Source organism: Lampetra fluviatilis, unplaced genomic scaffold (genome assembly GCF_964198595.1).
Source record: "Lampetra fluviatilis unplaced genomic scaffold, kcLamFluv1.1 SCAFFOLD_545, whole genome shotgun sequence".
Classification (NCBI taxonomy): Eukaryota; Metazoa; Chordata; class Hyperoartia; order Petromyzontiformes; family Petromyzontidae; genus Lampetra; species Lampetra fluviatilis.
In genome coordinates this window covers 7,501-22,500 of record NW_027621194.1, presented here as the reverse complement: position 1 = coordinate 22,500, position 15,000 = coordinate 7,501, and the positions used below count along the sequence as shown (strand labels likewise).

General features: G+C 56.2%; 1 protein-coding gene and 1 long non-coding RNA gene across 2 annotated transcripts in view; both read left to right on the top strand.

The window, feature by feature from the left end:
- The window catches only part of LOC144954921 (cell division control protein 45 homolog), a 35,141-nt gene that overhangs the window by 12,748 nt on the left and 7,393 nt on the right, over window positions 1–15,000 (top strand). Inside the window, 5 exon segments of the mRNA XM_078885297.1 lie at window positions 4,623–4,671; window positions 8,587–8,648; window positions 10,835–10,885; window positions 11,369–11,488; window positions 13,488–13,619. Coding sequence (XP_078741423.1) covers window positions 4,623–4,671; window positions 8,587–8,648; window positions 10,835–10,885; window positions 11,369–11,488; window positions 13,488–13,619 — 414 coding nt within the window.
- LOC144954920 (uncharacterized) lies at window positions 7,388–8,003 on the top strand. Its single transcript, XR_013641433.1, has 3 exons — window positions 7,388–7,702; window positions 7,753–7,802; window positions 7,947–8,003. It is a non-coding gene; the product is annotated as an uncharacterized LOC144954920 (long non-coding RNA).

The window sequence follows — 15,000 nt, the reverse complement described above, 5'->3', positions numbered from 1 at the left end:
TCACTCACCCACTCACTCACTCACTCACCCACTCACCCACTCACCCACTCACCCACTCACCCACTCACTCACTCACCCACTCACCCACTCACCCACTCACTCACCCACTCACCCACTCACCCACTCACTCACCCACTCACCCACTCACCCACTCACTCACTCACCCACTCACTCACCCACTCACCCACTCACCCACTCACTCACTCACCCACTCACCCACTCACCCACTCACCCACTCACTCACTCACTCACCCACCCACTCACTCACCCACTCACCCACTCACCCACTCACCCACTCACCCACTCACTCACTCACCCACTCACTCACTCGCCCACTCGCTCACCCGCTCACCCACTCACTCACTCACTCACCCACTCACTCACTCACCCACTCACTCACTCACCCACTCACTCACCCACTCACCCACTCACCCACTCACTCACTCACCCACTCACTCACCCACTCACTCACTCACCCACTCACTCACTCACTCACCCACTCACCCACTCACCCACTCACCCACTCACCCACTCACCCACTCGCTCACCCGCTCACCCACTCACTCACTCAGCCACTCACTCACCCACCCACTCACCCACTTGCTCACTCACTCAGCCACTCACTCACCCACTCGCTCACTCACCCACTCGCTCGTTCACTCACCCACTCACTCGCCACCTCGCTCACCCACTCGCTCACCCACTCGCTCACCCGCCCACTCACTCACACACCCACCCACTCACCCACTCACCCACTCACCCACTCACCCACTCACCCACTCACCCACTCACCCACTCACCCACTCGCTCGTTCACTCACTCGCTCGTTCACTCACCCACTCACTCACTCACCCACTCACCCACTCACTCACTCACTCACTCACTCACCCACTCACTCACTCACTCACCCACTCACCCACTCACTCACTCGCTCGTTCACTCACCCACTCACTCACTCACCACCTCACCCACTCACTCACTCACTCACCCACTCACCCACTCACCCACTCGCTCGTTCACTCACCCACTCACTCACTCACCCACTCACTCACTCACTCACCCACTCACCCACTCACCCACTCGCTCGTTCACTCACCCACTCACTCACTCACCACCTCGCTCACCCGCTCGCTCACTCACCCACTCGCTCACCCACCCACTCACTCACTCGCTCACTCACCCGCTCACTCACTCACCCGCTCACTCACCCGCTCACCCACTCACTCACTCAGCCACTCACTCACCCACCCACTCACCCACTTGCTCACTCACTCAGCCACTCACTCACCCACTCGCTCACTCACCCACTCGCTCGTTCACTCACCCACTCACTCGCCACCTCGCTCACCCACTCGCTCACCCACTCGCTCACCCGCCCACTCACCCACCCACTCACCCACCCACTCACCCACTCACCCACTCACCCACCCACCCACCCACTCACTCACCCGCCCACCCACCCACCCACTCACCCACTCACCCACTCACTCACTCACCCACTCACTCACTCACCCACTCACCCACTCACCCACTCACTCACTCACCCACTCACCCACTCACTCACTCACCCACTCACCCACTCACTCACTCACCCACTCATTCACTCACCCACTCACCCACTCACCCACTCACTCACTCACCCACTCACCCACTCACCCACTCACCCACTCACTCACTCACTCACCCACCCACTCACCCACTCACTCACTCACTCACCCACTCACCCACTCACCCACTCACTCACTCACCCACTCACCCGCTCACCCGCTCACCCACTCACTCACTCACTCACCCACTCACTCACTCACCCACTCACTCACTCACCCACTCACTCACCCACTCACCCACTCACTCACTCACCCACTCACTCACTCACTCACTCACTCACTCACCCACTCACCCACTCACCCACTCACCCACTCACCCACTCGCTCACTCGCCCACTCGCTCACACCGCTCACCCACTCACTCACTCAGCCACTCACTCACCCACCCACTCACCCACTTGCTCACTCACTCAGCCACTCACTCACCCACTCGCTCACTCACCCACTCGCTCGTTCACTCACCCACTCACTCGCCACCTCGCTCACCCACTCGCTCACCCACTCGCTCACCCGCCCACTCACTCACACACCCACCCACTCACCCACTCACCCACTCACCCACTCACCCACTCACCCACTCACCCACCCACCCACCCACTCACCCACTCACTCACTCACCCACTCACTCACTCACCCACTCACCCACTCACTCACTCACTCACTCACCCACTCACTCACTCACTCACTCACTCACCCACTCACCCACTCACCCACTCACCCACTCACCCACTCGCTCACTCGCCCACTCGCTCACCCGCTCACCCACTCACTCACTCAGCCACTCACTCACCCACCCACTCACCCACTTGCTCACTCACTCAGCCACTCACTCACCCACTCGCTCACTCACCCACTCGCTCGTTCACTCACCCACTCACTCGCCACCTCGCTCACCCACTCGCTCACCCACTCGCTCACCCGCCCACTCACTCACCCACTCACCCACTCACCCACTCACCCACTCACCCACTCACCCACTCGCTCGTTCACTCACTCGCTCGTTCACTCACCCACTCACTCACTCACCCACTCACTCACTCACTCACCCACTCACCCACTCACTCACTCGCTCGTTCACTCACCCACTCACTCACTCACCCACTCACCCACTCACTCACTCACCCACTCACCCACTCACTCACTCGCTCGTTCACTCACCCACTCACTCACTCACCACCTCACTCACTCACCCACTCACCCACTCACCCACTCACTCACTCGCTCGTTCACTCACCCACTCACTCACTCACCCACTCACCCACTCACTCACTCACCCACTCACCCACTCACTCACTCGCTCGTTCACTCACCCACTCACTCACTCACCACCTCACTCACTCACTCACTCACCCACTCACCCACTCACTCACTCGCTCGTTCACTCACCCACTCACTCACTCACCCACTCACCCACTCACTCACTCACTCACTCACTCACCCACTCACCACCTCGCTCACCCGCTCGCTCACTCACCCACTCGCTCACCCACCCACTCACCCACTCACTCACTCACTCACCCACTCACCCACTCACTCACTCGCTCGTTCACTCACCCACTCACTCACTCACCCACTCACCCACTCACTCACTCACTCACTCACCCACTCACCCACTCACTCACTCGCTCGTTCACTCACCCACTCACTCACTCACCACCTCACCCACTCACTCACTCACCCACTCACCCACTCACTCACTCGCTCGTTCACTCACCCACTCACTCACTCACCCACTCACCCACTCACTCACTCACTCACCCACTCACCCACTCACTCACTCGCTCGTTCACTCACCCACTCACTCACTCACCACCTCGCTCACCCGCTCGCTCACTCACCCACTCGCTCACCCACCCACTCACTCACTCACCCACTCACCCACTCACCCACTCGCTCGTTCACTCACCCACTCACTCGCCACCTCGCTCACCCACTCGCTCACCCACTCGCTCACCCGCCCACTCACTCACACACCCACCCACCCACCCACTCACCCACCCACCCACTCACCCGCCCACTCACACACACACCCACCCACCCACTCACTGTGTGTCTATGTGATGTGTGTGTATGTGATTGTGTGATTGTGTGTGTGTCTGTGTGCACTTGGCCTGGCACAACGGCCGTGGTGACGACCTCACCGCCACTCAGTGGCGAATGGCGGCTGCGGCTGCTGCTGCGGCTGTTGTTGTGTGGGGAGTGGTGGTGCAGCGGTTAGCGCCACGCCGCGCTACGAACCTGGCGACCTGGGTTCGATTCCCGCTCACGGCCAACACCACCAGTGACGATTATCTGAACCGGTCCTGGGCCTCCCCTAGGTCGACTCAGCCTCAAATGAGTACCTGGTGTAGCGGTGTGTAGTAAACATCGCCACTGGGGAGACAAAGGCGGCCGGGCGTGGTGCTGGCCACCCACCCCCCCTCTGTGTGTGTGCCACAGTGCCGGTAGCCTTCATAGGTGCTACTCGCTAACAGCACTTGCCCCTACAGTCTGTTAAGACTATAGGGGGATCTTTTTGTGATGTGTGTGTATGTGATTGTGTGTGTTAGTGATTGTGTGTGTTAGTGATTGTGTGTGTTAGTGATTGTGTGTGTGATGTGTGTGTAGTTGTGTTAGTGATTGTGTGTGTGTGTATGTGATTGTGTGTGTGATGTGTGTGTAGTTGTGTTAGTGATTGTGTGTGTTAGTGTGTGTGTGATGTGTGTGTTAGTGATTGTGTGTGTGTGTATGTGATTGTGTGTGTGATGTGTGTGTAGTTGTGTTAGTGATTGTGTGTGTGTGTATGTGATTGTGTGTGTGATGTGTGTTAGTGATTGTGTGTGTGTGTTAGTGATTGTGTGTGTGTATGTGATTGTGTGATGTGTGTGTATGTGATTGATTGTGTGTGATGTGTGTGTGATTGTGTGTGTGATATTTGTGGTTGCTGTATTGTAGCTGCTACTTGCTTACAGCACTTGCCCCAGCACTGTTGAAGGCTGTGCGGGGGATCTGTGTCTCTGTTGTGTCCTGGTACAGGCAGGAGATTCTGTTTGAATACGAACAATTTGAATTTCATGGCACATCTGTAAGTACCTGCACCACACTGGGGTACTGATGGGGGTGCATGTACCTGTATACTCACCCGCTCAGCCACTCACTCACCCACCCATCCACTCTCATCCACCCACCCACTCACTCACCCACTCACCCTCTCAATCACCCAGTCACTCACTCGCCCACCCACTCACTCACTCATTCACCCACCCACTCACTCTCACTCACCCACTCGCTCTCACTCACCCTCTCACTCACCCTCTCACTCACCCACTCACTCATTCATTCACCAACTCCCTCACCCACTCACCCACTCACTCATCCACTCACTCACCCTCTCACTCACCCACTCACTCACTCATTCACCCACCCACTCACTCTCACTCACCCACTCGCTCTCACTCACCCACTCACTCACCCTCTCACTCACTCACCCACTCATTCACCAACTCACTCACTCATTCACCAACTCCCTCACCAACTCCTTCACCCACTCACCCATCCACTCACTCATTAACCCCACTCACTCGCACACTCACCCACTCTCACCCACCCACTCACTCACTCACCCACCCACTCACTCACCCACTCACTCATCCACTCACTCACCCTCTCACTCACCCACTCACTCACTCATTCACCCACCCACTCACTCTCACTCACCCACTCGCTCTCACTCACCCACTCACTCACCCTCTCACCCACTCACTCATTCATTCACCAACTCCCTCACCCACTCACCCACTCACTCATCCACTCACTCACCCTCTCACTCACCCACTCACTCACTCACTCATTCACCCACCCACTCACTCTCACTCACCCACTCGCTCTCACTCACCCACTCACTCACCCTCTCACTCACCCACTCACTCATTCATTCACCAACTCCCTCACCCACTCACCCACTCACTCACTCATTCACCCACCCACTCACTCTCACTCACCCACTCGCTCTCACTCACCCACTCACTCACCCTCTCACTCACCCACTCACTCATTCATTCACCAACTCCCTCACCCACTCACCCACTCACTCATCCACTCACTCACCCTCTCACTCACCCACTCACTCACTCATTCACCCACCCACTCACTCTCACTCACCCACTCGCTCTCACTCACCCACTCACTCACCCTCTCACTCACCCACTCACTCATTCATTCACCAACTCCCTCACCCACTCACCCACTCACTCATCCACTCACTCACCCTCTCACTCACCCACTCACTCACTCACTCACTCATTCACCCACCCACTCACTCTCACTCACCCACTCGCTCTCACTCACCCACTCACTCACCCTCTCACTCACCCACTCACTCATTCATTCACCAACTCCCTCACCCACTCACCCACTCACTCATCCACTCACTCATTAACCTCACTCACTCACCCTCTCACTCACTCACCCACTCATTCACCAACTCACTCACTCATTCACCAACTCCCTCACCAACTCCTTCACCCACTCACCCATCCACTCACTCACCCACTCACTCATTAACCCCACTCACTCGCACACTCACCCACTCTCACCCACCCACTCACTCACTCACCCACCCACTCACTCACCCACTCACTCATCCACTCACTCACCCTCTCACTCACCCACTCACTCACTCATTCACCCACCCACTCACTCTCACTCACCCACTCGCTCTCACTCACCCACTCACTCACCCTCTCACTCACCCACTCACTCATTCATTCACCAACTCACTCACCCACTCACCCACTCACTCATCCACTCACTCATTAACCTCACTCACTCACCCTCTCACTCACTCACCCACTCATTCACCAACTCACTCACTCATTCACCAACTCCCTCACCAACTCCTTCACCCACTCACCCACTCACTCATCCACTCACTCATCCACTCACTCACCCTCTCACTCACCCAGCCACTCATTAACCCCACTCACTCACTCACTCACCCACTCACCCACTCTCACTCACCCACACACACACCCACTCACTCACCTCCTCACTCACCCACTCACCCACTCTCACTCACCCACACACACACCCACACACTCACCCACTCACCCACTCTCACTCACCCACACACACACCCACTCACTCACCCACTCACCCACTCTCACTCACCCACACACACACCCACACACTCACCCACTCACCCACTCTCACTCACCCACACACACACCCACTCACTCACCTCCTCACTCACCCACTCTCACTCACCCACACACACACCCACTCACTCACCCACTCACCCACTCTCACTCACCTCCTCACTCACCCACTCACCCACTCTCACTCACCCACACACACACCCACTCACTCACCTCCTCACTCACCCACTCTCACTCACCCACACACACACCCACTCACTCACCTCCTCACTCACCCACTCTCACTCACCCACACACACACCCACTCACTCACCCACTCACCCACTCTCACTCACCTCCTCACTCACCCACTCACCCACTCTCACTCACCCACACACACACCCACTCACTCACCTCCTCACTCACCCAGTGCCATTATCACGCTTCTTTGCTCACCTCCGCCAAGCGGCACTAACCCACGACCTCCTGTAGACCAGGCGAGGTAGTCAACATCTCCTAGCCACTGTGGTGACCTGTAGACCAGGCGAGGTAGTCAACATCTCCTAGCCACTGTGGTGACCTGTAGACCAGGCGAGGTAGTCAACATCTCCTAGCCACTGTGGTGACTTCCTGTAGACCAGGCGAGGTAGTCAACATCTCCTAGCCACTGTGGTGACCTGTAGACCAGGCGAGGTAGTCAACATCTCCTAGCCACTGTGGTGACCTGTAGACCAGGCGAGGTAGTCAACATCTCCTAGCCACTGTGGTGACCTCCTGTAGACCAGGCGAGGTAGTCAACATCTCCTAGCCACTGTGGTGACCTGTAGACCAGGCGAGGTAGTCAACATCTCCTAGCCACTGTGGTGACCTGTAGACCAGGCGAGGTAGTCAACATCTCCTAGCCACTGTGGTGACCTCCTGTAGACCAGGCGAGGTAGTCAACATCTCCTAGCCACAGTGGTGACCTGTAGACCAGGCGAGGTAGTCAACATCTCCTAGCCACAGTGGTGACCTCCTGTAGACCTGGCGAGGTAGTCAACATCTCCTAGCCACTGTGGTGACCTCCTGTAGACCAGGCGAGGTAGTCAACATCCCCTAGCCACTGTGGTGACCTCCTGTAGACCAGGCGAGGTAGTCAACATCTCCTAGTCACTGTGGTGACCTGTAGACCAGGCGAGGTAGTCAACATCTCCTAGCCACTGTGGTGACCTGTAGACCAGGCGAGGTAGTCAACATCTCCTAGCCACAGTGGTGACCTCCTGTAGACCAGGCGAGGTAGTCAACATCTCCTAGCCACTGTGGTGACCTCCTGTAGACCAGGCGAGGTAGTCAACATCTCCTAGCCACTGTGGTGACCTCCTGTAGACCAGGCGAGGTAGTCAACATCTCCTAGCCACAGTGGTGACCTGTAGACCAGGCGAGGTAGTCAACATCTCCTAGCCACAGTGGTGACCTCCTGTAGACCTGGCGAGGTAGTCAACATCTCCTAGCCACTGTGGTGACCTCCTGTAGACCAGGCGAGGTAGTCAACATCTCCTAGCCACTGTGGTGACCTGTAGACCAGGCGAGGTAGTCAACATCTCACGACCTCCTGTAGACCAGGTGAGGTAGTCAACATCTCCTAGCCACAGTGGTGACCTCCTGTAGACCAGGCGAGGTAGTCAACATCTCCTAGCCACTGTGGTGACCTCCTGTAGAGCAGGCGAGGTAGTCAACATCTCCTAGCCACAGTGGTGACCTCCTGTAGACCAGGCGAGGTAGTCAACATCTCCTAGCCACAGTGGTGACCTCCTGTAGAGCAGGCGAGGTAGTGAACATCTCCTGGCCACTGGGTGTCACTGCGTGTGTTTCTCTCTCTCTTTCAGTCGGCTCTGCTGCTCTTCGAGTTGGCTTGGACGATGTCAAAAGACTCCAATGATATGTTGTGGTGAGTTCACTCAGTCACTCACCCACACACACTCACTCAGTCAGTCAGTCACTCACTCACACACTCACTCAGTCACTCAGTCAATCACTCAGTCACTCAGTCACTCTCACACTCACTCACACACTCACTCAGTCACTCACACACACACTCACACACTCACTCAGTCACTCACACACACACACACACTCACTCAGTCACTCACACACACACACTCACTCAGTCAGTCACTCAGTCACTCACTCACACACTCACTCAGTCACTCACTCAGTCACTCACTCACTCAGTCACTCACTCACTCACACTCAGTCACTCACCCACACAATCACTCAGTCACTCAGTCAGTCACTCACACACTCACTCACACACTCACTCAGTCAGTCACTCACTCACTCACTCAATTACACACTCACTCAGTCACTCACTCACTCACACACTCACTCAGTCACTCAGTCAGTCACTCACTCACACACTCACTCACTCAGTCAGTAACACAGTCATTCTCACACTCACGCACTCAATCACCCACACACTCACTCACCCACACACTCACTCAGTCAGTCACACACTCACTCACCCACACACTCATTCAGTCAGTCACACAGTCACTCTCACACTCACACACTCAATCACTCAAACACACACTCACAGTCACTCACTCACACACTCACTCAGTCAGTCACTCAGTCACTCACACACTCACTTAATCACACACTCACTCAGTCACTCAGTCAGTCACACACTCACTTAATCACACACTCACTCAGTCACTCACACACTCACTTAATCACACACTCACTCAGTCACTCACACACTCACTTAATCACACACTCACTCAGTCACTCAGTCAGTCACACAATTGCACACTCACTCACACAATTGCACACTCACGCACTCAGTCACTCACTCACACACTCACTCACACACTCACCCACACACTCACTCACACACCCACCCAGTCACTCACTCACACACACACACTCACACACTCACACACCCACCCAGTCACTCACTCACTCACACACACACTCACACACACACCCACTCACCCACCCACCCACTCTCACTCACACCCACCCACCCACTCACCCACCCACCCACTCACCCACCCACCCACCCACTCACTCACCCACACACTCACCCACCCACTCACCCACCCACCTACCCACTCACCCACCCACTCACCCACCCACCCACCCACTCACCCACCCACACACTCACCCACCCACTCACCCACTCACCCACCCACCCACCCACTCACCCACCCACCCACTCACCCACCCACTCACCCACCCACTCACTCACCCACCCACTCACCCACCCACCCACCCACTCACTCACCCACCCACCCACTCACCCACCCACCCATTCACCCACCCACTCACCCACTCACCCACTCACCCACCCACCCACCCACCCACCCACCCACCCACTCACCCACCCACCCACTCACCCACCCACTCACCCACTCACTCACCCACCCACTCACCCACCCACTCACCCACCCACCCACCCACTCACCCACCCACCCACCCACTCACCCACTCACTCACCCACTCACCCACCCACTCACCAACCCACTCACCCACTCACCCACTCACTCACCCACCCACTCACCCACCCACTCACTCACACACCCACCCACTCACCCCCTCACCCCCTCACACCCACCCACTCACTCACCCACTCACTCACCCACTCACTCACCCACCCACTCACCCACCCACCCACTCACCCACCCACTCACTCACACACCCACTCACCAACCCACTCACCCACTCACTCACCCACCCACTCACCAACCCACTCACCCACTCACTCACCCACCCACTCACCCACCCACTCACCCACCCACTCACTCACACACCCACCCACTCACCCCCTCACCCCCTCACACCCACCCACTCACTCACACACCCACCCACTCACCCCCTCACCCCCTCACACCCACCCACTCATTCACCCACTCACTCACCCACCCACTCACCCACTCACTCACTCACCCACTCACCCACCCACTCACCCACCCACTCACCCACTCACCCACTCACCCACCCACTCACTCACTCACCCACCCACCCACTCACCCCCTCACCCACCCACTCACCCACTCACCCCCTCACCCCCTCACACCCACCAGTCACTAGACGTGAGATGGCTGAGTGCTCTCTGCTCTCTGCTGTGTGCAGGTGGGCCATCGTGGGTCTCACCGCTCAGTGGCTGCACGACAACATCACACAGTGAGTGCCTCCCCCACCACCCCCACCCCCCACCCGTGTCCCCCCCCCCTCCCTGTGTCTCCCCCCCCTCCCTGTGTCTCCCCCCCCCCCCCGCGCCCCCCTCCCCCCCGTGTCTCCCCCCCCACGTCTCCCCCCCCCTCCCCGTGTCTCCCTGATGTCTCCGTGTGTCTCCGTGTGTCTCCGTGTCTCCGTGTCTCCGTGTGTCCGTGTGTCTCCGTGTGTCCGTGTGTCTCTGTGTGTCTCCGTGTGTCTCCGTGTCTCCGTGTGTCTCCGTGTGTCTCCGTGTCTCCGTGTGTCCGTGTGTCTCCGTGTGTCCGTGTGTCTCCGTGTGTCTCCGTGTGTCTCCGTGTGTCTCCGTGTGTCTCCGTGTGTCTCCGTGTGTCTCTGTGTGTCCGTGTGTCTCCGTGTGTCTCTGTGTGTCCGTGTGTCTCTGTGTGTCTCAGAGACACACGGTGTGTCTCCGTGTGTCTCCGTGTGTCTCAGTGCCAAGTACGTCTCGGACGTGGCAGACCTCCAGCGTCACGTGTCCCGCCACAACCATCGCCACGACGACGACGACGTCCGTGTCTCTCTCGACCGCATGCGCATCACCTTCCAGTACGAGTATCCTTCGTGCTGAGCGCACCTAGGGGTGGGCACGTCTCTCCGTGTCTCTCCGTGTCTCTCCGTGTCTCTCCGTGTCTCTCCGTGTCTCACTGTGTCTCTGTGTGTCTCTCTGTGTCTTTGCGTCTCACTGTGTCTCACTGTGTCACTGTGTGTCTCTGTGTGTCTCTCTGTGTCTCTCTGTGTCTCTCTGTGTCTCTCTGTGTCTCACTGTGTCTCTGTGTCTCTCTGTGTGTTTCTGTGTCTCACTGTGTCTCTGTGTCTCACTGTGTCACTGTGTGTCTCTGTGTCTCACTGTGTCTCTGTGTGTCTCTCTGTGTCTCACTGTGTCTCACTGTGTCACTCTGTGTCTCACTGTGTCTCTGTGTGTCTCTCTGTGTCTCTCTGTGTCTCTCTGTGTCTCACTGTGTCTCTGTGTCTCTCTGTGTGTCTCTGTGTCTCACTGTGTCTCTGTGTCTCACTGTGTCTCACTGTGTCTCACTGTGTCTCTGTGTCTCACTGTGTCTCTGTGTGTCTCTCTGTGTCTCACTGTGTCTCACTGTGTCACTGTGTGTCTCTGTGTCTCACTGTGTCTCTGTGTGTCTCTCTGTGTCTCTCTGTGTCTCACTGTGTCTCTGTGTCTCTCTGTGTGTCTCTGTGTCTCACTGTGTCTCTGTGTCTCACTGTGTCTCACTGTGTCTCACTGTGTCTCTGTGTGTCTCTCTGTGTCTCACTGTGTCTCACTGTGTCTCTCTGTGTCTCACTGTGTCTCACTGTGTCTCTGTGTGTCTCTCTGTGTCTCTCTGTGTCTCACTGTGTCTCTGTGTCTCTCTGTGTGTCTCTGTGTCTCACTGTGTCTCTGTGTCTCACTGTGTCTCACTGTGTCACTGTGTGTCTCTGTGTCTCACTGTGTCTCTGTGTGTCTCTCTGTGTCTCACTGTGTCTCACTGTGTCACTGTGTGTCTCACTGTGTCTCACTGTGTGTCTCACTGTGTCTCACTGTGTCTCACTGTGTGTCACTGTGTCTCACTGTGTCTCACTGTGTGTCTCACTGTGTGTCTCACTGTGTCTCACTGTGTGTCTCTGTGTGTCACTGTGTCTCACTGTCTCACTGTCTCACTGTGTCATCACCTTCCAGTACGAGTATCCTTCGTGCTGAGCGCACCCAGGGGTGGGCGCGTCTCTGCGTGTCTCTGTGTGTCTCTGTGTCTCTGTGTGTGTCTCACTGTGTCACTGTGTGTCTCACTGTGTCTCACTGTGTCTCACTGTGTCTCTCTGTGTCTCTGTGTGTCTCTGTGTCTCACTGTGTCATCACCTTCCAGTACGAGTATCCTTCGTGCTGAGCGCACCCAGGGGTGGGCACGTCTCTCTGTGTCTCTGTGTCTCACTGTCTCTGTGTCTCACTGTGTCTCTGTGTCTCACTGTGTCTCTGTGTCTCTGTCACTGTGTCTCTGTGTGTCTCTGTCACTGTGTCTCTGTGTCTCACTGTGTGTCTCTGTGTCTCTCTGTGTCTCTGTGTCTCACTGTGTCTCTGTGTCTCTGTCACTGTGTCTCTGTGTGTCTCTGTCACTGTGTCTCTGTGTCTCACTGTGTGTCTCTGTGTCTCACTCTGTGTCTCTGTGTCTCACTGTGTCTCTGTGTCTCTGTCATTGTGTCTCTGTGTGTCTCTGTCACTGTGTCTCTGTGTGTCTCTGTGTCTCTCTGTGTCTCTGTGTCTCACTGTGTCTCACTGTGTCTCTCTGTGTCTCACTGTGTCTCACTGTGTCTCACTGTGTCTCTGTGTGGCTCTCCGTGTCTCCGTGTCTCTCCGTGTCTCCGTGTCTCTCACTGAGTCCTTGACGGCATGTCGCTGTGCCAGTCTGCGCCTGGCCCTGTACCAGCACTGGTCGCTGTTTGAGTCGCTGTGCCACTCGCTGTCTCTCCGTGTCTCCGTGTCTCTCTCCGTGTCTCCGTGTCTCTCTCCGTGTCTCTGTGTCTCCGTGTCTCTCACTGAGTCCTTGACGGCATGTCGCTGTGCCAGTCTGCGCCTGGCCCTGTACCAGCACTGGTCGCTGTTTGAGTCGCTGTGCCACTCGCTCTACTCGTACGCCGGCCTGCGACTGTGGTCCCTGCACGGACACAAGAGGCTCCACGCTCTCCTGGCAGACATGGGGTGAGTGGCGGAGAGGGGGAGTGGTGGTCCGTGTGAGTGAGTGTTGTAGTGTGTGGTAGTGAGTGTGTGTGAGTGTGTGGTAGTGTGTGAGTGTGTGTGAGTGTGTGTGTGAGTGTGTGTGAGTGTGTGAGTGTGAGTGTGTGGGGTAGTGTGTGTGTGAGTGTGTGGGGTAGTGTGTGTGAGTGTGTGTGTGAGTGTGTATGAGTGTGGGGTAGTGTGTGTGTGTGAGTGTGTATGAGTGTGTGTGTGTGAGTGTGTGTGTGAGTGAGTGTTGTAGTGTGTGGGAGTGAGTGTGTGTGAGTGTGTGTGTGAGTGTGTGTGAGTGTGTGAGTGTGAGTGTGGTAGTGTGTGTGTGAGTGTGTGTGGTAGTGAGTGTGTGTGTGAGTGTGGTAGTGAGTGAGTGTGTGTGTGAGTGAGTGTTGTAGTGTGTGGGAGTGAGTGTGTGTGAGTGTGTGTGTGAGTGAGTGTTGTAGCATGTGTGAGTGAGTGTGTGTGAGTGTGTGTGTGTGTGAGTGAGTGTGTGTGAGTGTGAGTGTGTGGTAGTGAGTGTGTGTGTGTGAGTGTGGTAGTGTGTGAGTGTGTGTGAGTGTGGTAGTGTGTGTGTGGTAGTGTGTGTGTGAGTGTGTGTGTGGTAGTTAGTGTGTGTGAGTGTGGTAGTGAGTGTGTGAGTGTGTGTGTGGTAGTGAGTGTGTGTGAGTGTGTGTGAGTGAGTGTTGTAGTGTGTGTGTGAGTGTGTGAGTGTGTGTGTGAGTGAGTGTTGTAGCATGTGTGAGTGAGTGTGTGTGAGTGTGTGTGTGAGTGAGTGTGTGTGAGTGTGAGTGTGTGGTAGTGAGTGTGTGTGTGTGAGTGTGGTAGTGTGTGAGTGTGTGTGAGTGTGGTAGTGTGTGTGTGGTAGTGTGTGTGTGAGTGTGTGTGTGGTAGTTAGTGTGTGTGAGTGTGGTAGTGAGTGTGTGAGTGTGTGTGTGGTAGTGAGTGTGTGTGAGTGTGTGAGTGTGAGTGTGGTAGTGTGTGTGTGGTAGTGTGAGTGTGTGTGGTAGTGAGTGTGTGTGAGTGTGTGAGTGTGTGTGTGAGTGTGTATGAGTGTGGGGTAGTGTGTGTGAGTGTGTGTGTGAGTGTGTGTGAGTGTGGGGTAGTGTGTGTGAGTGTGTGTGTGTGAGTGTGTGTGTGTGAGTGTGTGTGTGAGTGTGTGTGTGAGTGTGTATGAGTGTGGGGTAGTGTGTGTGTGAGTGTGTGTGTGAGTGTGTGTGTGAGTGTGTGTATGAGTGTGGGGTAGTGTGTGTGAGTGTGTGTGTGAGTGTGTGTATGAGTGTGTGTATGAGTGTGGGGTAGTGTGTGTGAGTGTGTGAGTGTGTATGAGTGTGGGGTAGTGTGTGTGAGTGTG